The 25,098-nt window shown below is 55.5% G+C and overlaps 8 protein-coding genes across 8 annotated transcripts; 2 read left to right on the top strand and 6 right to left on the bottom strand.

Moving 5' to 3' along the window:
- Nucleotides 1–2,096: 2,096 nt before the first annotated feature.
- SPSK_00287 (uncharacterized protein) lies at nt 2,097–3,371 on the bottom strand (the record flags this gene model as incomplete). The annotated part of the gene is made up of 1 exon (XM_016727261.1): nt 2,097–3,371. The coding sequence occupies one exon, from the start codon at nt 3,369–3,371 to the stop codon at nt 2,097–2,099; it is 1,275 nt and encodes a 424-aa protein (XP_016586640.1).
- A 5,475-nt stretch (nt 3,372–8,846) lies between these two features.
- SPSK_00327 (uncharacterized protein) lies at nt 8,847–9,572 on the bottom strand (the record flags this gene model as incomplete). The annotated part of the gene is made up of 1 exon (XM_016727301.1): nt 8,847–9,572. One exon carries the CDS (start codon nt 9,570–9,572, stop codon nt 8,847–8,849), a length of 726 nt encoding a protein of 241 aa, XP_016586641.1.
- Nucleotides 9,573–11,265: 1,693 nt separating this feature from the next.
- On the bottom strand, nt 11,266–13,688 carry SPSK_00232 (regulator of nonsense transcripts 3; the record flags this gene model as incomplete). The annotated part of the gene is made up of 2 exons (XM_016727210.1): nt 11,266–13,309; nt 13,378–13,688. The coding sequence occupies 2 exons, from the start codon at nt 13,686–13,688 to the stop codon at nt 11,266–11,268; spliced, it is 2,355 nt and encodes a 784-aa protein (XP_016586642.1).
- An 876-nt stretch (nt 13,689–14,564) lies between these two features.
- SPSK_00275 (serine/threonineeeee-protein phosphatase PP1-1) lies at nt 14,565–15,997 on the top strand (the record flags this gene model as incomplete). Its single annotated transcript, XM_016727249.1, has 3 exons — nt 14,565–14,712; nt 14,782–15,722; nt 15,806–15,997. 3 exons carry the CDS (start codon nt 14,565–14,567, stop codon nt 15,995–15,997), a joined length of 1,281 nt encoding a protein of 426 aa, XP_016586643.1.
- Nucleotides 15,998–16,304: 307 nt separating this feature from the next.
- On the bottom strand, nt 16,305–17,014 carry SPSK_00328 (uncharacterized protein; the record flags this gene model as incomplete). Its single annotated transcript, XM_016727302.1, has 2 exons — nt 16,305–16,813; nt 16,888–17,014. The coding sequence occupies 2 exons, from the start codon at nt 17,012–17,014 to the stop codon at nt 16,305–16,307; spliced, it is 636 nt and encodes a 211-aa protein (XP_016586644.1).
- Nucleotides 17,015–17,422: 408 nt separating this feature from the next.
- On the top strand, nt 17,423–18,770 carry SPSK_00283 (origin recognition complex subunit 6; the record flags this gene model as incomplete). The annotated part of the gene is made up of 2 exons (XM_016727257.1): nt 17,423–17,604; nt 17,672–18,770. The coding sequence occupies 2 exons, from the start codon at nt 17,423–17,425 to the stop codon at nt 18,768–18,770; spliced, it is 1,281 nt and encodes a 426-aa protein (XP_016586645.1).
- Nucleotides 18,771–18,933: 163 nt separating this feature from the next.
- SPSK_00295 (uncharacterized protein) lies at nt 18,934–20,042 on the bottom strand (the record flags this gene model as incomplete). Its single annotated transcript, XM_016727269.1, has 2 exons — nt 18,934–19,934; nt 20,021–20,042. The coding sequence occupies 2 exons, from the start codon at nt 20,040–20,042 to the stop codon at nt 18,934–18,936; spliced, it is 1,023 nt and encodes a 340-aa protein (XP_016586646.1).
- A 1,299-nt stretch (nt 20,043–21,341) lies between these two features.
- SPSK_00231 (ATP-dependent metalloprotease) lies at nt 21,342–23,779 on the bottom strand (the record flags this gene model as incomplete). Its single annotated transcript, XM_016727209.1, has 2 exons — nt 21,342–21,770; nt 21,848–23,779. 2 exons carry the CDS (start codon nt 23,777–23,779, stop codon nt 21,342–21,344), a joined length of 2,361 nt encoding a protein of 786 aa, XP_016586647.1.
- Between the last annotated feature and the right edge of the window lie 1,319 nt (nt 23,780–25,098).

Genomic DNA, 25,098 nt, shown 5'->3' on the forward strand with positions numbered 1-25,098 from the left:
TTGTTTACTATTCTTTCAGTCTTTTGATCGGCGTTGGTGTGGTTTATTCTGGCCTATGTTTTATTTTGGTTGTTGGCAGCGGCGACTGGAAAGGCGGTATCTGGAGAGGAGTTTCTTACTGAAAACACAGTATTGTGCACAATAGTTTTATGCTCGCAAACAAAGGGCAGTTATTTTGCTTAAGAAGACAATGTTAGATATCCCATAAAGCGTAATTAAAGCTGTCTTTTGCTCTTCATTATCTCTCTATTACCGGTATAAAGGTCAAAGTGCAAACTTTCCGTTGCAGTACGATACAAGCATTGTTACATTCACCTGGCGAGAGGTGAACTGTTTTGCTCGTGCAATCCAAGTTTACCTTGCCAGGTGAACGACTGGTCAGACTGACTTGACATACGACGAGCCATCATGCCATCATGCCATCATGCCATCATGCCGGGTGGCACTTTGTCGTCGGCAAACCAGGCAACGACGAAAGATCTTGTGATGGTCACATCAAATATTATCAAGTCATGCCGATGCAACACAGATCGTCCCCTTGACGCGTCCCAACGTGAAGACAGCATTACGGCATGTGAATCCGGCCGATGTTCGGACGCTGTCTTGGGGACGGACTGCTGGTTGGCGCCCGCCACTGCTGGGCCTGGCATGGTTCCTTGGTTTCTGGCACACTTTAGGCGGACCCATCGCGTCGCTACCAAGAGAGACGCAAAAGACGGCTCGAACCCGTCCGACACGGCAGTTTTTGTTTACATTTGTCCAATGACTGGCCAGCTGGTCAGAATGTCAACAATCCACGATTTGAGCGGGGAACGGCAGGCTCTGGCGATGGATCTCCTTGTTTTTTTTGGTCCGAAGGAATTTAATGTTGCATTCCGACAAAAGACTCCCTCTTTGGACGATTTCAACATGTCTGGATATGCGAGAAGGGGGGGGGGGCGGTTGATATGGCTGGCGCCGGAAACTTGTTATCGAGGGGGGGTGGGCCAGCTACTGCTGCCTGGGCAGGCGTCCTGCACGAACAGTCACAAGGCTATGGGCAGCGACGGAAGAAAATCAAATGATACGCATAATTCACTTGTGCTGCCCGGGGGCCGTGAATATGACAAATTTAGTGCAATGTTTTGTATTTTGGTGTGGCAAGCCAACGAAGGCAGCCATTTTCGGTGTAAGTTGCCTTTGCGTCTATGAAGAGTGAACCAAAAAAGGGCACTTGATGTCAGTGAGAATGGGCACAAAATTGAGTGTTGAAGGTTTTGTGCCGATTTTCAACATGACAATCATCCTGTGGGGTATCCGTATAAAAGTTGTCCAAGCGATGGCGTTGGCCTTAGATTTCCGCTGTGAAGAAAATGCGACCTTTGAAGGCCCATAATCTATCTTCTGTGCTCCTCCTCTTATCTAATTGTATGTTCCCTTGACGTCCATCCTCTAGCAAAACAACCATCAGTACAAAAATATGAAAACAACGTCAGTAGCGGACAGGTATTGTAACAGAAAAAAAAGGAAAAAAAGAAGCATCCCTTTGTAGATGGTTGACATCTTATGGAGCAACATGACATGACGTGGTATCTCTCTTTGCCACTTTGGGCCTTCCACCTCGCCATCCTCTTAAACCGAATACATGAAAATGGTTGTGATGGTTGTTGTACATGCCTTCCCCTTAGTCTATAATCGAGGTTATAATGGTGAAAAATGCAAACCGAGACCAAAAAAAAAAAAAACGCCGCTGTGTACCAATTCTGCACTGTTTCTCCCCATCACATCCTACCCCTGCCTTTGTTACACTGTCGTTGTTGAACGTTGCCGTTGTCGTCCTCGTCGTACGAAATGCAACGGCCACTCGCGTTGCACCGAATGTAAAGAGTCTCACTCGAAAATGGGGGATATGACAAGCAAACGGGTGTTGTGAAATGGAAAAGCCGAAAAAGAAGCCACAAGAAAAGTCAGGTAAAAAATACAACAGTAAAACAGGAAAAAAAGGGCGTAAGCATAAGCTCCAGCGGTCCAAGCGGAATAAAAGTGCGACGCGTAGTTGCATGCGTAAACTGTGACAGGTATAAACAAACGTAGGACTATGACTATCAGTGTCGTCGTCACCGGCGCGAAAGGCGGGGATCGTAGCGCGGATCGCGGGCGGAAGGATACGCGTTGTAGTAGTTCGGGTCCTGGGCCGGGTCGAGGGTCATCTCGTTCAAAAGATGGACAGTTGGCCGCATGCCGTCCTTGTCCATTTCACCACGCGGCGACATGAGCCCAGAGGACGATGTTGGCGGTCCAGCATACGGATGTACTGGGGGCGGCGCTGCATAGCCAGTGTGGGTGTAGTAGCCACCGTGTGGAGGACCCCCAGCAACGGTCATGACGCTGGGTGCCTGTGCTGAGCGGGGCACGCCCTTGTTGGGCGAGATGGGCGAGCGCTGGGATGTCGATAAGCCGGCTGCTGCCAGAGAACTTGGCCCAGGGCCGTATCCTTCGACATAGCTGCCACGGCGTGTTCGCAACGGCGGCCGCATGCCGCCGCTCTCGGCACTGGTGCTACTTCCGTTGCTACCGCTGCTGCCATTGCCGCTGCTCCCGCTCTTGTGATGTTTCTGAGACGAGGAAGAGGCGGCCGAGGAGGCGGACGCGTTGCTGCCGACGAGGCCGTCGTCTTTGGGATCGAAGCGCTGTGAGAGGCGGGCCTTTTGGTCCTTGGCGGACTGGTGGTCGCTGCCGTTGTGGCGGCTGCTGCTGGAGCGTGACACCTTGGCCGTGCTCGTGCTGCTGCTGCTGCCAACCTTGGCGCGCGAGCTGTTGTGGCTGCTGCCACCGGAGCTGGTGCCACTGCCGGCATTGCTGCTGCTCTTGCTGGACGACGACGATGTCTTTCCCTCCTTGGCGTGTCTCGAGCTCGAAGACACGGACTTGGCGTCCGCATGCCCCAAGTGGTCCGAGAGGTGGTGAGGGCTGGTGCCGGGTGTTGCATAGGCAGGATTGTGCTGCATCTCGTTGAGGCGTGCGTTGGAGTCCGCGAGCTGCATGTTGAGGTCATGGATGGTGTCTTCGAGCTTGTCAATGTACTTCTTGTTCTCCTCGTTCTCCTTGGACAGTGTCTTCTTCTCGCCTTCGAGTTTGTCATTGGCTTCAACTACGGCACGCCACTTGGCCTCGGCCTCTGCGAGCTTGTCTTCCAGTTCGTTGACCTGCTTCTTCCAGCCTTCTCTCTCCGCAAGCAGAGTGCGGCAGTAGTTCTGGAGGGAGGGAAGGTCGGTCCATTGGTGGCTGCTGGGTGTGTCGGTCGTCGAGCCGTGGCCCGAGTCACTCGTATAGCGAGACGACACGGCGCTCGACGGCGGCGATTCGCGGAAGTTGACTCTCCTTCCAGACATCCTGACGGCAGTGGTCCGAAAGTGGGATAGTCCAGATCCTAAATATGGTGTGCCGCAAAGGCAAGCGTGGGTTGGTGGTGTGTCGTTGTGATCTTGTAGAAGCTCGGCTTGGTGGATGCGTATGTAGCCGTCTCTCGCTCTCTAGCTCTCGCTCAATCTTCCTCAGTCTCTCGTCCAACGGGTGTGCGAGCTAGTTTAGGGCGTGCCCTTTCTCTGGGATTTGCTCCTTGCCGATCGTGTGTATGTACAGATGCGTCGTGTCGCACGTGTGTTTGGGGAATGGTGTGGTTTGTTTGTGCGCGGCGAAAAAATGGCGACCACACTGAAAGATCGAGACGCAAGATGGCGTGGCTGTTACTGGATGGTCGGACAAACGCAGCGAGACAGATGGTTGGTGAGCGTAAGCAGAGAAAGAGAGTCCAAAAAAAAATGGAATAAAAAGAGTGCAGCCAAGAGAGGGGAGGAAATATGCAGAACTAGAAGAAACTCGGTGGGAGAAAGGCAAGCTGCAAGCTGCAAAGATGCCCAAGGGTTTAAGAAGGTTTTCTATAGAATGAGAAAAAACAGGTGTGGGGAAAGCATGCAGAGAACGAGAGGAAGAGAAAAGAAAGTGAGTAGAAAAAGAAAAAAGGCAGATTGTAAGAAGCGTGTATAATTGGGCAGACGGACAACAACTGACCAGCGCAACTTGACGGAGGGATTGGCCGGTTATGCACGAAAAAGGCGACAACAGTAGCGAGAACTCGAATATTTTTGAAGTACTGATGGTCCGTACTCTAAGCACTCAAAGCACTCTCGAGGTCCCAATAAGGACAGCACGAAGGTGAGCAAGAAATGTGCGAGGGCCAGGACCAGGGGAAATGGTAAATTGGGCGCCGAATAGTGCGCAGTTGGGCTGTGCAGACGCGGCAAGGCTGCGAATGGATAAAGTGGTTGGGCTCCAACGTATAAGACAGGGATTGAGCCTAATGCGGCGAAGAAAAAAAAATCAGTATTATTAGGAGACCAGGGGAGCCCCTTTTCTGGGTCTTTTGGACTGAAAGTAAGTGAGGATGAAAGAGAAAAGAAATGCATGTAAAAAGAAAGAAGATGAGAAAGGGAGATGATAGTATGAATTTGGTTTGAAGCAGTAATTGAAAGTCAGCGAATCGAGCGAGAGATAAAAGATTGTTGAGACGGAAAACCGCCAGGCAGACGAGTCACTCGGAGAACAAGCGGACAAGCGACAAGCTCGCAGGAGCAAAGAGCGGCGCCTTTGTATTTTCTTTCTTCCGGAAGAAGAAGTTTGGCTGTAAGTGATGGAGAAAGGAAGCCGGGGTGGGGGGGTGCGGGAACAATTGCGCGAGAGTGTGGATGAGGTGTGGGCGAAGTCAGGACAGGACAGCCTGCTCGGAAAGGGAAAAAAGGCGACTGGATCACGGCAGACAAAGTCGAGAAAGTGTTGCGAGTCGACTGTGCAGGGTGTGGTGGGCTTTGAGGGAAGAGGGAAGGGCCGGGATGCCGCACAGGAGTGGAGGCAACCTGCAGGGAACTGGGAGGGCCCGCGACAGGGATGGGCGGTGGGAGATAGGCGTTTTGGTGGCTGCGAGGTGTTGGGATTTGTGCTGTCCCACTGCGATCTTGAGTCGAGACCGTCAACAGCTCAAACGACCGTCGACGACAGGTGAGGGAGAAGAAAGAAAACAACGGTCGAGCGGCTGCTGCTGCCTTTTATTTGGTCCGATTCGACCAGAAACGGCTTGCTGTTTGCGAGCATCCGGCAGACCAGAGGTGTTCCAACGACCAAACGTTTGCCTTGTGAGGTCGGTTCTGGCCAGGCTCACAACGGTGTACGGGGCGAAGCAAGAGCCTTGACCAGGGGGCTGTCCATCGCTTCTTATTAATCTGTGTTGCTGTGCTTCAGAGGGCATTGCTGCCCCTCTGTGTTCACTTCGTCGAAGATCAGAGCCCCGTCATGCTTGGCTCCTGGCGCCAGTTTCGCGTGTCTGCCTGGACGGTGTGCCTTCGGACGGCCAGGAAATGGTTGGTTCCTGGGGAAGCAAAGAGGGAAGAGGGTGTGAAGCGCCATCGGCTGCCTTGGGGAAAATGGGCGTGGTGAACCTATCACAGCTCGCGCACATGGAAAGAAAGGATGCTGTCGGAGCATCCCAGTTCTCAAGCCAGAGTCGCTTCGGTGTCGTCTCCTCCTCGATCGCCTTTTTCCCCTCGAAATTTCCTATTCAGGGTTGGCCGTTCGCCTTTGGTCGACGAGTCCCGTCAACCACCACCTTTTCCATTCCATGTCCTCTGTGCTTTGTAGCTCACCTCAGCGAACTCGGTCAGTAGCCTGGCCAAAAAATTGTGCACTGGCGCAGGGGTGCCGCTATTTACTATACTCTGCATGTCGTCCTCTGAAGGATTGCTGATTCACTGTGGTTTTGTTCGAGCGTCTGCTTGTGACAAAATGCCTCTAGGCTGTTGACTCTTTGCCTTTCTCTCTTCTTCTGTTGGTTTCGGCAACCCCTGTCGCGTCCGTGCACGTCTCGTTCCATTCTGCATTCTTCTTCTTCTTTTTCCTTCTTTTTTGCCTGTCAACCAAGACAACCCTTTGTTGTGACAAGATAGCAGGCCCTGGGTCTATCAGCCGTTCACACTGTATCGTTTGCGGGCGTGTTTGTCGTGCGTTCACTTCTCTATGTCGCAGTCTTCTTTCTATTCTTTTGCGGGCGTTCCTCGTTGTTGATACCGCAGCCCCTGTTTCTGTTTTTGCGCATCTCCGCGTGTCTCTCTTTTTCTTCCCCTCGGTAATTTGATCTACGTTTTTTTCGGGTCCTTTCCTCATCGTTCATTCCCTTGCGCACTCTGCACGCACCCTTTGCTCTTTCCTGGAGCTTCCGCTGTGTTCTTTTTTCTTCCCTTTCCGTCACCCTTTTTTGTGTCTTTCTTTCTCTCCTTCCCTCTTTCCTCCCTTGCAAAAGAAAGAGAACAGGTGCTTCGTTCTTTCCTTATTTCGCAGTGCGTTTTCTTCCCCCCTTGTCCCCAAATCTGTGCCATTTGTGGGACGCAGCTTCCTCGTTTCCCTAAAACTTCCGTAGCATCGTACCTTCCTTCGACCCCTCGTACATATTTTGGCAGGAACAGGATTGTAGGTCGAACTGTCTCGTCCTTGTCTTGATTGGCGTGCAAGGGACCTTCCCGAAGGTACAGGACCAACCAACGGCGGACGGGCACCAATTTGGCGCAAAAGTGTGGAGGGGTAGACTTAAGGCTTAACGAAGTAATACTTGACACTTGTTCGTCGACCGACGTAGCTGCGTAGGTACACCATACAGGGCTGAGACGCTACTTGTGTTGCTTGCTATTTTGTGTCTGCATTTCTGTACCCCGTCCTGGGCAAACCGTTTTGCGTGCGTCGCACCTGCCCGCCTTGCACTACTCCGTCCACCGGCACCCAGCGAGGAAGGAAGCTTGCTGCCATGCCCCACTTGCCAATTCAGGTGTGTAAGTGAATGACTCAGTACGACCGTCTATTCGCGCCTCACACGCCTTTCAATTAAAGAAGGAGCGATGCAACAAGAGCAGCATCACCGCTGATTACGACGCTCTCTTGCTAGCATTATATCGACAAGGAGGAGCTGAAATAAACGGCTTTAGCCAACACAAACTCGCTTCCCCTTCGTTGCACCTTCACTTTCAAGCCCCTATTTTAAGAATTCAGCGCAGCGACTTGCATGTGAGATGGGGAAGGTGCGAACGACCTCGTGTTGCGATATGAATACAGGCACAATGATGCGAACTCCGAAAGAGGAAGGAACGGTACGCTGGGCAACAATGTGAGATGCAAGAGCGTGCAAGTACCACATCACCCCAAGAGACTAATCGGACAAAATCCACGGCAAAATGCAAATTAAACGTGCGATCTCTTATCACCATCCTGTGCGTTTGTTCGGCTCCCACTCTGCGACTCGTGCCGCGATTTCGCCTTTCTCTTCCGAGTGTCCAAGAACGGGAAAGTGCCTCGGGGTTCATTTGCAATCGGACCTGCCCTTCCCAGCCCGTAATTCACCCGCAATTCAACGGTTCTATGTGACAAAAGTCGACTATGACATTTACCGAGATGTCGCCATATGCTACGATTGCCTCCGAGGTTCTTTGATGCCGTCGTATGGCCATCTGAACTGGGTGTGCTCTGGTAGCCGTCTGCCAAACAGGTGGGGTCTTGTCCCCTATTTACGTTCATGACATTGTTCGATCCTTGTTTTCCTAGAGGCGATCCGGAAGCACTGCTTCTTCTTATGCAGTGCTGCTTGGCTGTTTGTACAGGACCGCGGGGTTCTCATTCGTTTTCGTGGCTCAAACTAGGACTTCAACGGTGCTGGCGATGTGCAGAGAGGATGCCGGCTGCCGTTTAACACCAAAAGCCTAGCAAGACTGACGAGCCGATGGTGACGATGCACAGTAGCGTTGTTGACACGGAATTGATCAAGTAGAGCTTGTTCATTGATACAGGCTCCGACGAAAACCAAATTACCTCGGACCGTTGTTACGTGTTGAATAGCCGCATATTGTCTTCGTTGCCACGATAAAGCCACCAAAATTGTTCGCCATAAGACAGACCATGGCGTCAATTCATCGGTGCTCAACTCTAGTCTTAACAATGCCCGAACTTGACTGCTTCTACTGATTTTAACCATGGATGCTTGTGTTTCGGGACTTATTGTGGCTAGATTTTCGGTTTTTGGATATCAACAATACTGTCAACTTGGTAACCAAAAAGAGTCGAACGACACGCTTAGCCGCATATTTAGGCCGCAAAATTTACTTCTAGTAATCATGACTTGAACAGTCATAAAATCATTTTAGATTCGATTACGTATTACATCGAGATTTACACTCCTGACAATGGGTGCGTTGAATTATTCAAACCGACAAAATATTGTTTGCTTTGGTGATCTATCTGGTTGCAGAAATAAGAGTGATACATGAATAGTGAAGTTTTCTGCAAGTGGCAACACAGGTGGAAATGCAAATAGAATAAAAAGCTTGAACAAGAATACAGTACATCTAGACCTAAGAGCGAAAATGGTAGGCTGTGCCTGTGAGGAGCGAGTCATGAACTGAGATACGACACAGTTCCAGCGTTGACAGGCAAAAATGTTGCAAAAAAAGCAAAATTTCAGGAGACGATCCAAATTCCGTAAAAAATCGAATCAAATTGAAAGCGTCAAATTCGAACCCCCAATAGCTGTTTCCTCGCCTGCCGTAGTGTTGTTTCGTTTGTGTCGTCCAACGTTGTGTTCTGTCAAAGTCATCGATGGCCTGTTGTTTCTGGTCGTTTCTGGAGTCGCCCATATGTTGGTGCTGTCTATCAACCGTTGTCGGTGGTGTTGTTGTTCTATCGTTGTTTCTGCATCTCAAATGTCGTCGTTCTGTTTCTGTCTTGCTGTTGTCGTTCGGTGGAAGTCGTCGTAATGAGCAGCCCGTTTTCGGTGCCACTCAATACTTGGACCGCCGGGAGGACCGAGGCTTGTAGCCGTACTCAAAGTCCTTTTGCGTGCGGCGCCCCGCCTCGTCTTTGTAGTACATGCTCCCCCGGGGCTTGGTCGCCGCTGCCGCCGAAGCGTAGGTGTAGGTGTAGGTGTCACCAGCGGCCGTGACCCGAGGCGAGGTGCCGCGCGCATCTGAGATGGGCTGGCCATAGCGGTCGTGGCGCTGGCGGTAGTCATAGTTGCTTTCACCGCCGTAGCGGTCGTAGCGGCGATCCCAATCATACTGCCGGCCGTTGTAAGTCTCGTCGTCCCACCGGACCGACCTTCTGGCCGTGGACGGCTTCTTGTCGCGGCTAGATGAATAGTGGCGATATGACCGCTCATGATCAGAGACTTCCCGAGCTAGTGTGTAGTAGGGCTTGGGATAGGAGGATGTGTATGTGGGCTCGTATGACTTGCGAGCCGAGGCGCCGTAGCCGGCGTATCTCGCAAAACTGCCGTAGTTTCCACTGTACGGAGGGTACAGAGAACTGACTGGCTGGCTATAGTAGGGTTTGCCGCAACCAAAAGGCTCATTGTAGACTGAGACCCGTGATTTGAGGCGGTAGGGAGCTGCTGTGGGAGCCTCATAGATGGCCCGGTAGGGCTTGCTTGAGTAGACGCGGCTTGAGGTTCTGTCGCGGGAAGCGGCAAACGTCGACCACATCGAGGAGGGAAAGGCCCAGCGCGACATAATGGTGGTTTGAGAGATTGAAAATGGAGATGAGCGACCAAAATTTGCTTGGAGAAGCAGACATACACCAAGTGAGCAACTTGATTGTAAGTAGGACTGGGATGCCGAGCGTGATGAAGCTGAGATTCGAGGCAATGTCGGTTGTTGTTGACGCTTCTTTTAGGCGATGGGAAGGTAGCTTTGGAAGACTGTTGTTGGGTTGAGATATATTTGTATCAATCGAGGAAGAGGACGACGAGGTGAATGAAGTCGCGTCTTATAGAATCGATAGACACAAAGAAGGACGGAAGACGGAGGAGGTATATGGTTTTTTTGTCTTGTTTTTGGGATGATGAGTGTATTTTGGATATCCCTTGGCTGATCGTTTGCCCTCGAAACGAAGTGAAGCACGACGGGAGAGAAAAGGGCGTTGATAGGAGGCGAGGGACAATGAAGTGAAGCTGTCTTTGAAGTGAAGCACAACGAGGGAGATATTCCGGGCACTAGGATGCTGCTACCCTTTGTTCCGTGCCGAGCTGTGTTGTGAGGCGATGTTGCTATTTGCGAAGTCTAGGGAGCCAATATTTCTTTGTGCTCCTGATCTGCAGCAGCAGGATTTTTTGTTTTCTTCCTGGTCGTCGGGCTGATGATTTCGCTCTCCTTTCTTTGTAAATCTTCCTGCTTTGTTAGTTTCTTTCAGGCGACATAACAATTGGCTTGTCCATGCTTCTTGGCCTGGTAACGAATACTCACTGCTCTTGTCTTTCTCAGCTGTTGATTGCAGCGATGGCACGAGGGAGAGACAGAATGTAAACAACGGCCTCGTCGAAACGATGCAAGGGGTTGATATTTGGACGAAGACCACAAAGAGGCATTGCGTCTGCAAAATGAACATCTTTCATGGGCGACAGCTCCTTTTATATTTTTCTACTACTACCATTTACTACGCCTCTGTGTCATTGCCTGTCTACAATTGTTCGCCTTTCCTCCACCGACGTTGACGACAAGGCCTCCAGTAGGAGCACGAGCGGTGGACGACGAGGCCACTGAATCAAAGGCGACACAAGCTTGATGTAGCACAGCCTTATTCGTTGACTAAACTAAAGGTCTTTAGTCACGAGGCTGGCCAATAAAACAGGTCACTGGAAGAGACATCCGCAAACGTCCGCAAACCGTCGAATCAAAGCCTCAATAAAACGGCCGACGGTCAACAGGCCCGCGGCCACTGAAACCCAGGTTGACAGCTGGGCATACGGCGGTAGTGCACTGAAAGCGCCAGGCGACGCAGCTGCAGGGCTCTGTGGCAACGAGCATGTACTGAAGTAATTATTCGGCGCGTTTGTGTCGTCGCCGATGCATTTCGTTGACGAGTAAGGTGTTCCATGGAGGAAGGATGAAGACAAAGTATGACTAAGCGATGAACTGAACTAGACCCTCACTAAATGCGGCCCGCTCTTACCGGGGCCATGCATTAAGTGAAACCTACGATGCCATTCCTCAACTCCAGTGACTTTGATTTCTTTCAATTGACTTGAAATGCAACGCGTCCTCGTGGGCAAAGTGTAACACTGCTGCTAGGCTCATGGAATTTGATAATGAAGCTGGAAAGCGTAAGGGACTATGTCCTTCTATGATCGCATCTCAGACTTTATACGGATGTTTCTCATGCCGCTGCATGACTTACTTTAATTGTATGAGTTGAAGACAGAGGCCGTCAATTAGAAGCTTTCGGGGCACTACCCTCAGCCGACGCCTTATTTCCACCGCGTCTGTTGCGGTGGCCGCCGCCGCCGCCACCACCACCACCACCACCGTTGGCACCGTTGGCACCGTTGGCACCGCCGCCGCCTTCTTTCCCATCGCCGTCGTCACCTCCTCCTCCTCCGCGCTTGCGTCCGCCCCGACGGCGGGGTGGCCGTTTGCTATCAGCGCCGGCAGAGTCCGCACCACCCGCTACACTTCCAGTGACGGACACCTGATCCGACGTGGAAGCAGTAGCGGCAGCAGCAGCTGCGGCAGGCGTATCGCCGGCGGCAGCCGATGACTGGTTGGCAGCTTTCTTGGAAGGCGGCCCCTGATCGCCTCCCTTTTCACCGCCGCCACCAGCACCACCACTGCCACCGCTCTTTTTGGCGTCGCGGTCTTTCCGCTCCAGCACTTGTACAGTGGCCTGCGCAATCGCGATGGGCGATGCGGCCATGGCCCGCGCAAGACTGGCCGGTTCGGCAAAGTCGACAAAGGCGAAACCTTTGCGGCGGTCAATCTCGACAAAGGTCACGGCGCCGAACCCGAGCATGGCTTCTTTGAGCAATCCCTCGGTCACGCCCTGCGACGGATTTGCGTGCTTGACAAAAGCCCGCGTGGGACCGGGCGACGCCGATGGCCCACCGGTTCCGGACGGTGCCGGTTGCGGCTTGGCGCCACCGTCTTTCTTGTTTCTGGCCCGTCCACCTTCACCATCACCCGCCTTGCCTCCCTTCTCTTTGGTCTCAGATTTGCTGCCACTGCCAGCCTTGGTCGCGGCCGGAGAAGACGTCGCTGTCCCTGCAGCTGCCGCAGGGGAAGGTACATTCGTATTTGCAGTCGTGGATGGTGCTGTTGTGGTAGTATCGTCTTTCTTTTTCAAGAGAATTTTCGTAGGTGTTGGCGCGGGAGGCGCTGTATTATCAGATCCTTTGTCCGCATTCGAGCCACCCCGTCCCTTGCCTGACTCGTTCTTCTTGCCTCTCGACCCGCGAGCGGACCGCTCGTCGCGTGACCCGCCTTTCGTATTTCCAGAGGCTTGTGCAGAAGCGTCTGTGGCTGTTGCTGTCTTGGAGGCCGATGCAGTTGTATTTGAGGAGGCGGCGCCTGGCGTAGTGGTCCCGTCGTCCTTCTGTCCCTTGCCGTCCCCTTTACCAGTGGTAGCTCCGCTGGGTTTTGAGTCGGCTTCAGTTTGCGCCGTGGCCTGCGCAGCAGCAGCGGCCCGTGCTCGTCTGTGAGCGTTACCCGGACTGAGGCCCAGGTCGCGCTGTAGGATGCGGGCAGCAGCCAGAATGCCCGCACGGCGGCTCCTGGGTGCCTCGTCGCGTGCTGCCGCGGCGGCGGCCAGCGCATTGTTGGCGGCCGTAGACGGCGTCGGGCCACTAGGCGCGGCCGATGCACTTCCGGCTTTCTTTGTTAAAATCTTTAATGTGCCGCCCTTAGACCGGCCGGACCGGCTCTCCCGTTCTTTGCGGTCGCCGCGCCCACTGCCGGCACCGGCACCATCCTTATCTTTGGAGCCGCGACCCTTCTTGGTTGAATCGTCGCCTGCCGCACCCTTGCCCTTGCCGTCGCGCTTAGCGGCCTTGGCCAGGGCTGCCTCCTTGCTTTTGTTGGCCTTCTTTTCGCGCAAAAAGTCAATGAGGGGTGTGGACTGAGCATTGCTCTTCGATTTGCCGTCGTCGTCGCCGCCACCTGCGGCTGATGGGTCGCTGTTATCTGCAGCCGACGCGCCGTCCTTGCCACCGGCCGCAGCAGCCGGGTTGGCCAGGGCCTCTAAGAAAGCCATGAATTCCGGGTCCTGGTCAATAGTGCCTTGCCGGCTGTCCAGACGGCGCTTTCCGCTAGGCACCTTTTTGTACAAGGAGAACTCGGCCGACGGGGGACCAATAAAGGTCGACGCTTCCCGGTTGTCGAACCATGAGGCCGTGCGCACGGCGTCGGATAGGGCGTTGAGGTCTTGCCGGTCAAGGACGTGGACGGTTGCGTAGGCGGGGCTGGAGGGCTTGGAATGACTGGGCTAGTAAGTAAATTGACACTTTACTTGCGCTGTAACAAGAAGGCACCTGGATCCAATACGTACTCGTTGGACACCTTGCCGGCATGGAAGGAAAGCCAGCCAATCTTGCCGTTGCCTTCTTTCCACTCGTCTCCCAGGATGGACTGAAACTCATCCTTGGTCAGACCGGGGGGAAGCCGACGAATCACCACCTTCTCGCCCTCCTGGACCGGTTTGGTTTTTGCGGGTTTGCCAGCATCGTCGGCCGGTAAGATTGTTGTCGTTGCCACTGCTTCCCTGGCTGTAGGTTGTGATGCTGTCGTGGCTGCTGTCTTGCTGGCGGCCACGGGCTGTGTGCCGTTCGCCTTGCGCGACAGCACCTGGGGCGCCGACATTTGGGGACGGGGCTGCTCACGGTCGTGATAGCAGCATATGTGGCGAGCACGGGAGTCCGTGTAGGTTGCGTTGTCAAGCTCTCATATATTGGCGTAGGAACTGGAACGAGACGGGAGGTGCAAAGGCTGTGAAAATAGCGTGAGCCGGTGAATGAAGCATGACGTTCTCCGAAAGGCTCGAAATAGCAGGATCCGACCGCTACGACGACGGAGCTGGGCAGGAGCTGTTCACTGTGAAAATTGGCCATTGTTAGTTACGTGCTCTTGCCGCAAGTGGCCTAAATTGACGTATTGAGCAGGCTGAGTGGAGCCCAGCGCCTACTGCCTATTCAGAGCGGATCAACTGATTCGCCGACAGCCTCTGCCCCTCAAAACTCTCTTCAGGGTACTGACAGGGAAGGCACGAGGACGAGTCCGTCTGCCCGTGTTTCGGCCAGGCCTGACCACGAGCCAGAGCAACGCTCAGCGCTAGCGCGGTAGGCACTTCAGCGCTCAAGATCGCCAGCAAAACAAGCAATCTTAGGCCCCAAAGTGGCAATGCCTTTGCGGGTTTCCACTTCTTTCAACAAACAGCATATCGATGACAACGCCGTATAGAGCCTTAATTTAAAGAACGACTGGCTGCGGACGGCAATTAGTTTTATTTACACAAAGACGACGAGACTCGGAATACTTGTATCTTGGACGGCTACCTGCGTGTTGTACCGCTACAGGTCCCTATCATTCCTCAAGGATACGGTGTTTGTAATCGATTCAGACATCACGACGAAACGTTGACGACGATATTGACAGCCATCGAGACGCACGGACCGCGGCGACCCATGCGGAACTGGATCCACGACACCTCTTTTTGATACTCTGAACACCACACATAACATGGCCGACGTTCCACGACCAGGGCCGGCGAAGCTGACTGCGGGCGCTGGCCTGGACGAGTGGCTCGAGGAGGCGAAACAGTGCCACTACCTGCCCGAGGCCGTCATGAAGCAACTCTGCGAGATGGTGAAGGAAGTGCTGATGGAGGGTGAGTGTTGAAGCACGTACAGTGTGCCTTTGGTTGCGGGAGATGGTAAATGCTGACGACGCTGCGTAGAGTCAAACATTCAGCCTGTTTCAACGCCGGTGACGATCTGTGGCGACATTCACGGCCAGTTCTACGATCTATTGGAGCTGTTTCGCGTAGCGGGCGGCATGCCGGGCGAGACAGACGTGCAGGCACCTAGGACGATGACTGCCGTGATCACCTCGGAGGATATTGAGCCACCAACGGAGATCCGCAACCCGCGGCTACGGAGGAAACTGCACGCGGGCCTGATTGGCGGTGGCGACGACGCGGCATTCGACGACGACGGCGAAGCCAGTAGCGGTGGCGAGGCAGAGGGAGCGGACGGTGTCGCATCAGCATCCGCATCAGCGGCGGCGGGGGATGCTGTCGATGCGGCCAACGGCGGCGATGCGGACAACAGCCGCACAGGCAACACGACCGAGGGCGCATCGAGCTCATCGCAGTCGGCCGACGCGCGCTTTGTGTTTTTGGGCGACTTTGTCGACCGCGGCTACTTCAGTCTCGAGACGTTTACGTTGCTCATGTGCCTCAAGGCCAAGTACCCGGACCGCATCGTGCTGGTCCGCGGCAACCACGAGTCGCGCCAGATTACGCAGGTGTATGGTTTCTACGAAGAGTGCCAGCAAAAGTACGGCAACGCGTCGGTATGGAAGGCGTGCTGCCAAGTCTTTGATTTCCTTGTGCTGGCGGCCATTGTGGACGGTACGGTGCTGTGTGTGCACGGCGGTCTGTCGCCGGAAATCCGCACCATTGACCAGATCCGTGTTGTCGCGCGTGCCCAGGAGATCCCGCACGAAGGCGCATTTTGCGACCTCGTGTGGAGTGACCCGGAGGATATCGAGGCGTGGGCAGTCAGTCCGCGCGGTGCTGGCTGGCTGTTTGGCGACAAGGTGGCGCACGAGTTCAACCACGTCAACGGGCTCAAGACTATTGCGCGTGCGCACCAGCTGGTCAATGAGGGATACAAGGTGGGTTCAGTCCTTCTGTGACTTGTCTTTGTGTGGGTATACATCTGCCGAAAACCATGGCGCCTTGCTAACAATGACTCTAGTTCCACTTCGCCGAAAAGTCCGTCGTTACCGTCTGGTCAGCACCTAACTACTGTTATCGGTGTGGTAATGTTGCGTCCATCATGACGGTCGACAACAACCTGGAGTCCAAGTTCCGTATTTTCTCGGCCGTACCCGACGAGTTCCGCCACACGCCTTTTAACCGTAGGGGGCCGAGCGACTACTTTTTGTAGGCGGGCTTTTGGGCCGGAGCCAGTCGTAGCATCTTGACGTTTCTTCCTTGGTTTTCTTTCGTCCCGTTCTCTTCCTGTATGTTTGCGTGGGCGGGCGCTGGTCTGCATCTGCATTACTTACCGTCTTGTGTCTGCTGGTTTCATCCTCTCACCGGGGGCCCTCTTGCATACGAAATATCATGTTTCTATTATCCATGAGAACGCTGTTTATACGTCTTTATATCCAATCGCAACTGTAAAATAAGAAATTACTCCCTGGGCACTCTCCTATCTCCTTCTCCCGTCCATGCCAACATCCTGTATGCTACTACGTCTGCGTCCGCGCTTTCCGGAACATTGTCGGCACATTGTTCCAGACAATGGCCATCGCCTCCCGCGCCCGCCGTGCCTCCTCCTCGGCCTCCTCCTTGGCCGCGAGCTCCTCGTGGTACTTGAAGTGCTCAATGTCTTCGGGGTGCGTCAGGTCCTCGATCTTTGTGTTCTCGTCGTGGTACTTCTCCCAGTGGTGGATCTCGTACTCGTACTCGTCGTCGCCGTGGTGGCCGGGGCCCGTGCCGACGTCTGGCAGCGTCTTGCCGTCCTCGATGAATCCCTTGCGCCACTCGGACCGGCTGATGCGCCCGTCGCCGTCCGTGTCAAAGAGTGCTAGCACGGCGGGTGCCACGGCCGCGCGCTTTTCGGGTGCCAGGCCGTCGTTGGATGCGTCGTTGAGGCCGTAGGTCCGCTCGATCTCGGAGGGCGTCCAGAAGCTGTCGCCGTCAAAATCGTGCAGCGTGAAGAAGGAGTCGCCGTCAAAGTCGGCAATGTGGTGTTCCTCTATCCGGGGGATACAATAGTTAGTCATTTTGTTTCCTTTTATCGCCGCGCATCGTTTGTTGACATTGACTCACCTGCCATGTGCCTTGTGATCCAGTCTGCGTCTTCGCCAACCTCGGGCTTTTTGCTGGGAGAGTGGTCGCCGTGCGCCATGGCCACGGCCAAGAAGCTTGCCGCCGCAAGAAGTCGTAATGGTAGCATCGTGGGCGGGATTGTGTGATGTTGTTGATGCTGGGAAACAAATGCACTCATAAATTGACCAGGTGGAAAGACGTAACGGCGGCCCCCCTTTTCCTTTGCACATTGCCATTAGTGTTGTCTTTGCTTATCGACAGCCTGTGTGGACTTCCATATTGGGTGAGCTGTGTGGGTGTAGGACAGCGCCGGATGGTGGCATTTAGCGGAATGGAGCTCTGTCGATTGGGCCAATCTAGGGGACCTCCCACGCTACGTCATAGCGCGACGCGCTGAATGGACGCTGGAACACGTCCCTGAATATGCCAAGTGTGAAAAGGCGCGCATGGAGCAAAAATGTGGCCAGCAGACGAGATCAAGCCTCAACGACGTACCGCCTTAACACGCTCAACCACTCCTCCATAACCACCCAAGATGAACCGATCAGCTGAGCCCGCTCTTCGGTCGCTGCTGCCGACACATAATGGCCCGTTCCCGCCCCAGCTGACGGACCTCGCCGGCTCGCTGCTCGCGCAGTCGCGGCATCGCGCCAGCACGCTCAAGGCCGACGAGGAGATTGCGCGGTCCTACGCGTGCGCGCACATTGCATGCGATCGGTGGGTGAACAAGAGCCACACCCAAGTTGCGATCCAAGACATGGTCTGGAGTACTGACACGTCGTAGCCTCAAGACGAGCCTCAACTTGCCTCCGATCGAGCCGCGTCCCCCCATTCAGCCGCGGCTCTACAAGCGCTTATATACACACCTCAACACGATCCTGGCGCCGGCTCCGGGTGCGCGCGCGGCGGCGTCGAGTACACGAATCGATCCGGGCCACAGTCTACGGTCGCCAGCACCGAGCGGGGCGAATACACCTAGGCGGGTCGCGTCGACTGCCACAAATCAGGTCAACACGCCTTCAAAGTCTGCGGCGGGACAGGCGATGCCACGAGAGAGCGTACGGCCTGCTGCAGCCGCGTCCCAGTTTCCGCCGTGGGTGCGGCCGACCGTGCGCTACATCTGCCACGAGCTGGGCCACCCGCAGCTGGCACCGACCATCGCTGCCGGCTTGGCTGCCATTCACCGGGACGTGGCCATTGAAGCCAAAGAGAAGCAGAACCGGCCACGGAGGGGCCTTGAAGGTGACGACGAAGGAGAAGAAGACGACGACGACGACGACGAAGAAGACATGACAGAGTGGCTCGAAGACAGCCTGACGGCTCTTGTGGCGGCACTCTACCTCTACTGCATGACCTCGTGGCGCGAGCACACAGGCACACAGCCCGGCGGCGCCGGTCGTAGTGGCCTGGAGGAGCGGCAGTTCCAGCTCGACGAAAAGGCGATCCTGGGCGCGTTTGACAAGGTGCGCGGCGTGGTGGGCACGCGGGACGACAGCGCCTGGGAAGGCTGGCAGGACCTGCAGAAACGCACGTTCCGCGACGCGCTGGTCGTTGTGTCCAAGCACCAGTGGCTGCAGAGCGACTGGTACCAGGACATTGCTAACCTGCACGTGGCTACCAGCGGCGGGGATGGCGATGCCGAGGGCGACGGGGCCGTCGGCGATGAGGAGGGCAGAGACGGTGAGGTTGACGATGGAGACTACGGTGGCGTCAGCATTCCGACCAAGGTGTGGCGGGCCGACAGCATGTTCCAGACGCGGTATGATTTCCTGAGCGAGGCCAAGCAGCAGGAATATGAGGCATGGCGGAAGGGCATGCTGGAGGAGATATCTGGTTTGCAACAGGCACAACACCAGCCGCAACCGATGGAGGTGGACTCATAGGGAAGGATACAGGATACGGGCGAAAGTGATGAGATAATACATGCCGGAAACCAAAATTATGAGAAATGATCATTGTTGTTTTACGTATTCAGTATATATTGCTTGCAAATTTCCGTTTTCGCTCCTTTGAGCATAACACCTTATATCCCGAGTCTCTGTGCCTCTACTTCAGCAGTGGCTTGACGCTGTTGACCAAGTCGACCACGCTCTTCTCCAGAGGGATCCAGTCAATGCCCAGCAACTTCTGCGTCTCCGAGTTGTCATACTGGAAGTGTTCCTCGGGCTCCTCGCTGAGCTTGACGCCTGACAGCTGCTCGCTGTACTCGGAAAAGTTCTTGTGCAGAATCTGGTAGATGTCGTTGTTCGTGTAGAAACCCTGCGTGCAGAACAGCCGGCGGCCGCCCACCTCGGGCTTCTCGAGACCGGCCAGGACATGCGCCTTGGCCACGTCTCGCACATCCACCCAGATCCGGATCGGGCCCTGGCTCGGCACGGCACCACCCGCCTTCCACTTGCCGGTGATCGCATCAACGAACCGCTCGTTGCTCGTGTTGATGCCGGACACGTCGTCGAGGTGGTGCACAATCGGGCCGAACACCATGGGCGGGTTGACCGTCACCAGGTCAAAGTTGGGCTTGTTGTCGCGCACATAGTCCCACGCGGCCTTCTCGGCCAGCTTTTTGGAGGCGCGGTAGCCCCTGCCAGGGTTCGCGCCGACGTCCGCGAGCGTGATGGGGCACCACGACTTTTCCGTATACGTGTGGTTCGGGTCGTTCACCGTGTTGTCGTCGACAATGGCCGCAAACGACGACGTCACCACCACGCGGCGCACCTGCGGCGCCGACTTTTGGATGGCCTTCAAGACGCTCGTCGTGCCCATGACGGCCGGGTTGATCAGATCCTTGACGGGGTCGGTGATGCGGAAGTGGAAGGGCGAGGCCGTGTGCAGGACCACCTCGATGCCGGGCACCTGGACCACCTTGTCGAAGGCATCGGCTTGCGTCAGGTCCGGCGTCAGCTCAATCTGCAGGCGGTCCTTGCCGAGCTCGGGGTGCGCCTCGTAGATCTTGGCGGCCTTGGCCTGGGTGCGGACGGTTGTGACAACCGAGTGGCCCTTGGCGAGGAGCTGCTCGACGATGTGGGCGGCGATGAAGCCGGAGCCGCCTGGTAGTGCGTGTTAGTGTTGCTAGTAACGAGAGGGAGGCCGCATTGTGTAAAAAGCAAATCTGACAGGGGTAGCATAATCTCACCAGTCACAAGAACTTTGGTCATGGCTACGACGGAACGTGTCAGCAATTAGTGTTGAGAAGGGCTGGCTGTCAAGAGCGGGGCCGATATCAGACGAGGCTCAAGCGGGTGGGTGACAAGAGGTTGAGACTGAAGAAATTGGATTGGTATGTTAATGTGACGATGTCTGTTGAGATGTCTGGAGCTATAAGATCAAGTAGCAATCGGAAGCGGCGTCGTCTCTACTTATACTTTTTCTACAGGCAGGAAGTCCCAAGTCCCAATTCCCGGGCAAGAGCTGCGGTCTTTAGCTTCTTAATTACGGAAAGCTGAATCGAGGCGGCTGCTCCTTCTATCGGCGGCAACTTGTTGGTCCTTTGTCTTGCCCCGCCTCCCCGATCGTCGCCGTGGGCAGGAAGCACCTCTCAGGTTGACGCCAGTGGGCTTCGTAGTCTGGAACAGGAAAGGCCCGGATCCGGTCCTGCCAATTCGAGCGGTTTGCGCAATTGGTGTGCAAAGTAAGTGAATGACGACAGACATCTGCTCTGGTGGCATGGCTGGACGTAAGGCTCGCTCCTGCCGTATAGCTGCTAAGACAGCGTTCCGGACGATACTTCACTAACAGCCAGCGGTGGACTTGTTGCACACTGAGTCACCACAGCGCCTTATCCCCTAAACGCCGCAGCTCGTATCTATCGGCGATATCCAGAGTGCTGCAGAGTGCTGCTGTCGCTTTTACCAATGAAAGACACCCACAGCCGTTCACTAAAGCCGACGGCTCGGCGGCTTTGTGATCAGCCCACAGCCAACGCCGTCCGATATTCGACTCCGGTCACGAAATCGCATACAACATAGAGCGCCTACATACATCGCCAAAACACTCTTTTGCAATCAATCGCTATTTGGAATCTGACGTGCTGACATTTTAAAAAGGCATTTTACGGCCGTATCATGACATTAAATCCGGAAAGAGGCACCGGTTGATTGAGTTGAAGACAGGAACGAAACAATTACGAGAAAAAGAATAAAAAAGAAACAAAAAGAAACAAAAAAAAGATGTTGTATGATGGGATGCTGATACAAGAACAAGAACAAATTACACGTGTAGACGCTTGGACAACAGAGACGGTTGGCCTTCTTCGGCCCAGTGCCCCGTGTCCCGTCTTCTCCTCGATTCGTAGCCCGAGCCCGTGCCAAGCGACCTGGCCTTACAATCGCAGCCCTCCGTCGTGTTTCGCGCATCACTCGCTCTACCCCATCTCCTCGCCGTGTCCTTTCCAACAACATAGAAATCTGCCACCCCCACCATGCACTCGCCTCACATCACCGCCACCACTCCCTTGATCATGGCGTGGCGGTCTGCGGTGGAGGCGGCGGCGCCTTATTGTCATCGCTGTCTGGGCCGAGGCCGGGCGGCATGGCCACGTCCAGCGGGCCCGGTGTCTTGGGCACCAGCATGGGCCCGATAGGCACGGGGATGCGGTCGGCCAGTTTCTGGCCTGAGATGACCTTGAGGACTTCGTCCTTGTCCAGCGTCTCGTACTCGAGGAGCGCCTTGGCGAGCAGGTCGAGCTCTTTCCGCTTCGACACGAGCAGCTTGCGCGAGCGGTCGTACGCCTCAAACAGCGTCTTCTGGACCTCGGCCTCAATGACCGACTTGGTCTCGGAGCTCAGCTGGTTGTAGCGGCTCCAGAATTGGACGGGGCCAACCTTTTCCGACATGCCCAGCTGCGTAACCATGCGGTATGCAATGGACGTGGCGTGTTCGAGGTCCTAAAGGTGGAATGTCAGTTAAGTAGATGGCAGAAGAGAGAGATATAATAAAAAAAAAAAGGAGCCGGAAAACTCACACTCGACGCGCCGCCCGTCACCATCTCGTTGCCGTAGACAATTTCCTCGGCCAGCTTGCCGCCGAGCGACACATCGATCATGGCCAAAAAGTCCTTGACGCTGTACGAGTACTTGTCCATCTCCGGCAGCATGGACGTGTGGCCCAGCGAACTACCGCGCGGCAGCACCGTCACCTTGTACAGCTTGTTGGGCGCCGACGGGCTAAAGTAGCTCACCAGCGCATGACCCGCCTCGTGGTACGCCGTCAGCTCCTTCTCCTTGGGGCTGATCACCATGCTCTTGCGCTCCGCGCCCATAATCACCTTGTCCTTGGCCCAGTCAAAGTCCTTCTTGCTCACCGACTGCGACTTGGCCTTGCTCGCATGGATCGCCGCCTGGTTGACGATGCTCTCGAGCTCGGCACCCGACAGCCCGGACGTCTGCAGCGCAATCGAGTTGAGGTCGACGTCCTTGGCGGCCTTGACCTTGGTGGCGTGGTGCTGCAGAATGGCCAGGCGACCGCGCACGTCGGGCAGATCCACGTTGACCAGGCGGTCGAAACGGCCAGGGCGCGTCAGCGCCTTGTCGAGCAGCTCGGGGAAGTTGGTCGCAGCGAGGATGATAACGCCGCTGTTCTGTTCGAAGCCGTCGAGCTCCGTCAGGAGCTGGTTCAGCGTCTGCTTCACGTACGCAGCGTCGCGCGAGTTGCGACGGCTGCCAATGGCGTCCAGCTCGTCGATGAACACAATCGCAGGCGACTTGGAGCGCGCGCTCGAAAAGAGCTCGCGAACGCGCTTGGCACCCACACCGACGTACACCTCGTCGAACTCGCTGCCAGACATGTAGAAGAAGGGAACACCGGCCTCGCCGGCCACCGCACGCGCCAGAAGTGTCTTGCCGGTACCGGGCGGGCCCACCAGCAGGATGCCCTTGGGCAGCTTGCCGCCGAGCGTGGAGAAGCCGGCGGGGTTCTTGAGGAAGTCGACGAGCTCCTGCAGCTCCTCCTTGGCCTCGTCACAGCCGTGGACATCCGTGAAGCGGGTCTTTTGGCTCTCGGCCTTGACCTCGTTGTCTGAGCGGCCCGTTGGACGTTTGAACGTGTTCAGCCCCTCGATCAACATCGTTATCATGACCAAACTAAAGTACGTGAACAGACAGAACCAGAGGACAAACTTGACCCATCGAAAGAGCACGTCGCCAATCGGCTGGTCGACCACAACGTGGATCGGCGCATCTTTGGCACCGGTTCCCTGCGCGCCCTTGCTCACAGCAATGGACGCGCCACGGTGCTGCGCGGCAATCGCCTGGCCCACGGCCTGCAGCTGGGTGGCCGACAGCTGGGAGTTGTTGGCAGCCAGGCCGGAGCCGCTCATGCCGCCCACGACGGCCGAGCTATCGGCCACGGACGATGGAACAGCGCCGGGCGTAGAGCTAATCATGCCCAGGGCGCGGTGGTAGGCCTCGGTGGTGGCCTCGTTGGAGCCGAAGCGGCCCGAGTTATAACGCTCGATCACAATCATGGGCATGTTCGCCTTCAGGAGGACCTGGTAAAAGGCGTTCTGGGCGGACGCGCTGCTCGGGTTGCGGTTGGCGGCGGCCTCGCGGTTCTCAAGAAGGTTGCGGGAGATACCGCCGGACAGGACAACACTCCGGCGCTGCTGCTGCAAGCGGGCCATCATGTGCTGCGCGGCCTGCGTGAAGGGCACGGCGGTCCGGCTTGACGTGAACGAGGAGCCGGTTGACGCACGCAGAGACGACGACGTCAGACCAGAGGCACCGCTGTAAAAGCGCATCTGTTGACCGGCAGTGGACGTTGTGGGGCGGAAAAGACGGTGTACGGTGGAGGTGGAGGTCGATATTGTCCTTGTCTGGAGGAGTCTCGATGCGCCCGCCTGCGCAACGCCAGTAACGGCGAGACGCAGGATCGGGTTGGCACCCATAACCTGCGGCATGTCTGGAACTAACAACCGGGCGTTGGTTGACTCGGCCTGGTTCGGTAGACACGCGCAATAGCCTTGCTGTGTTCGGGACAGTCGGAATGAAGGGCCGATGTCGTCGATCGGTGCGCGGCGTATTCAGCGGCCGGTGATGTCGGCGACCGTGTTGTCCTCGATTACGCTACCGAGATTTGGGCACTCTACGAAGCGAAAATGGTATGGCCTGAGGTAGGAAGCAGGTTGGCGATTGCAGTTGAGCCGTTCTGCAACAATGGTTAGCAAGAAAACAACAGGCAAAGAGTCACATGGACAAGCAAGGTGCAGGCACACGCAAGCATCTGCTGCTCGGCCCGGAAACGGATTGTCGGGGCCCACAGGCAGGCCGGTAGCGCACAAAGAATGCGTGATGCGGGCAAACGTACAGATCGTCGTCGCAAAGCGAAGGCCGTATGTTGGAGAAGAGTGGTCCCCAGAGGGCAATGTAAGGAACGAAAGAAAGTTGATGCAAGGCGTCGCAAAATGCAAAGAAGTAGCGGCCAAAAAGTACAAATGAAAAATACAAGATGAGAAATGAACCGGAAAGTAAAATGGCGATGCGTAAAGAGGGGAGGGGATATTGTTCGTCGGGGTCGTCCTGGGGTGGTTGTTGGCGGCCGGGGACGAGGACGGAGAGAAGAGGAGAGAAGAGAATCGGACGAAGGTTGACGAAGGACAGCAAAGGAAGCTGAAAAACCAGAGGCCGGGGGCGGCGGTTGCTCCACAGACGCGATTTCGGCTCTCTGCCTGTTCCGTAATAATCGTGACTGGGCCTGGCCAGGTCCGCTGGGGCAAGTGCAGCCAGCAGCAAAGTGCCCATAAATGGCTTACAGAAGGCCTAAGTTGCAGTGCCCGGTCCGCTAAAGACAACTGTTACTCAGTAAATTCAGTGGTCGCACAGCAAAATACTTGGCGATGATTCCAGGGCCGGCAAAGGGCAGGAGGTAGGCAGGACATTTCCTTTGTTATGGAAAGAGCGTTCGTGAGAGTGCCAAAACACTGACGCTGGTGGCGGAATCGATTGGAAGCGGAAGGCGCAACGCAGGCACTGACAAGACCAGAAACCGTTGGGACAGGCAGAAGGCACGATGCTGGCCAATTCATCGCGCCAGCCAATCCGCATCGCCCAATACTCCGACCGTTAGCGCATGCTGGCCCGTCCTTGCGCTGTCTTTGTGGTCGGATTCTTTGACCTTCCATCCGTTGTACTTTGTACCTTTCACGTGCTGTGTCACAGGATCCGTATCCGGGACTGTCACGTGCTTTGGTCCGAAAGGTCCTCCTGTAGTTGAACCACG

This window comes from Sporothrix schenckii (assembly GCF_000961545.1).
Source record: "Sporothrix schenckii 1099-18 chromosome Unknown Cont45, whole genome shotgun sequence".
NCBI lineage: Eukaryota > Fungi > Ascomycota > Sordariomycetes > Ophiostomatales > Ophiostomataceae > Sporothrix > Sporothrix schenckii.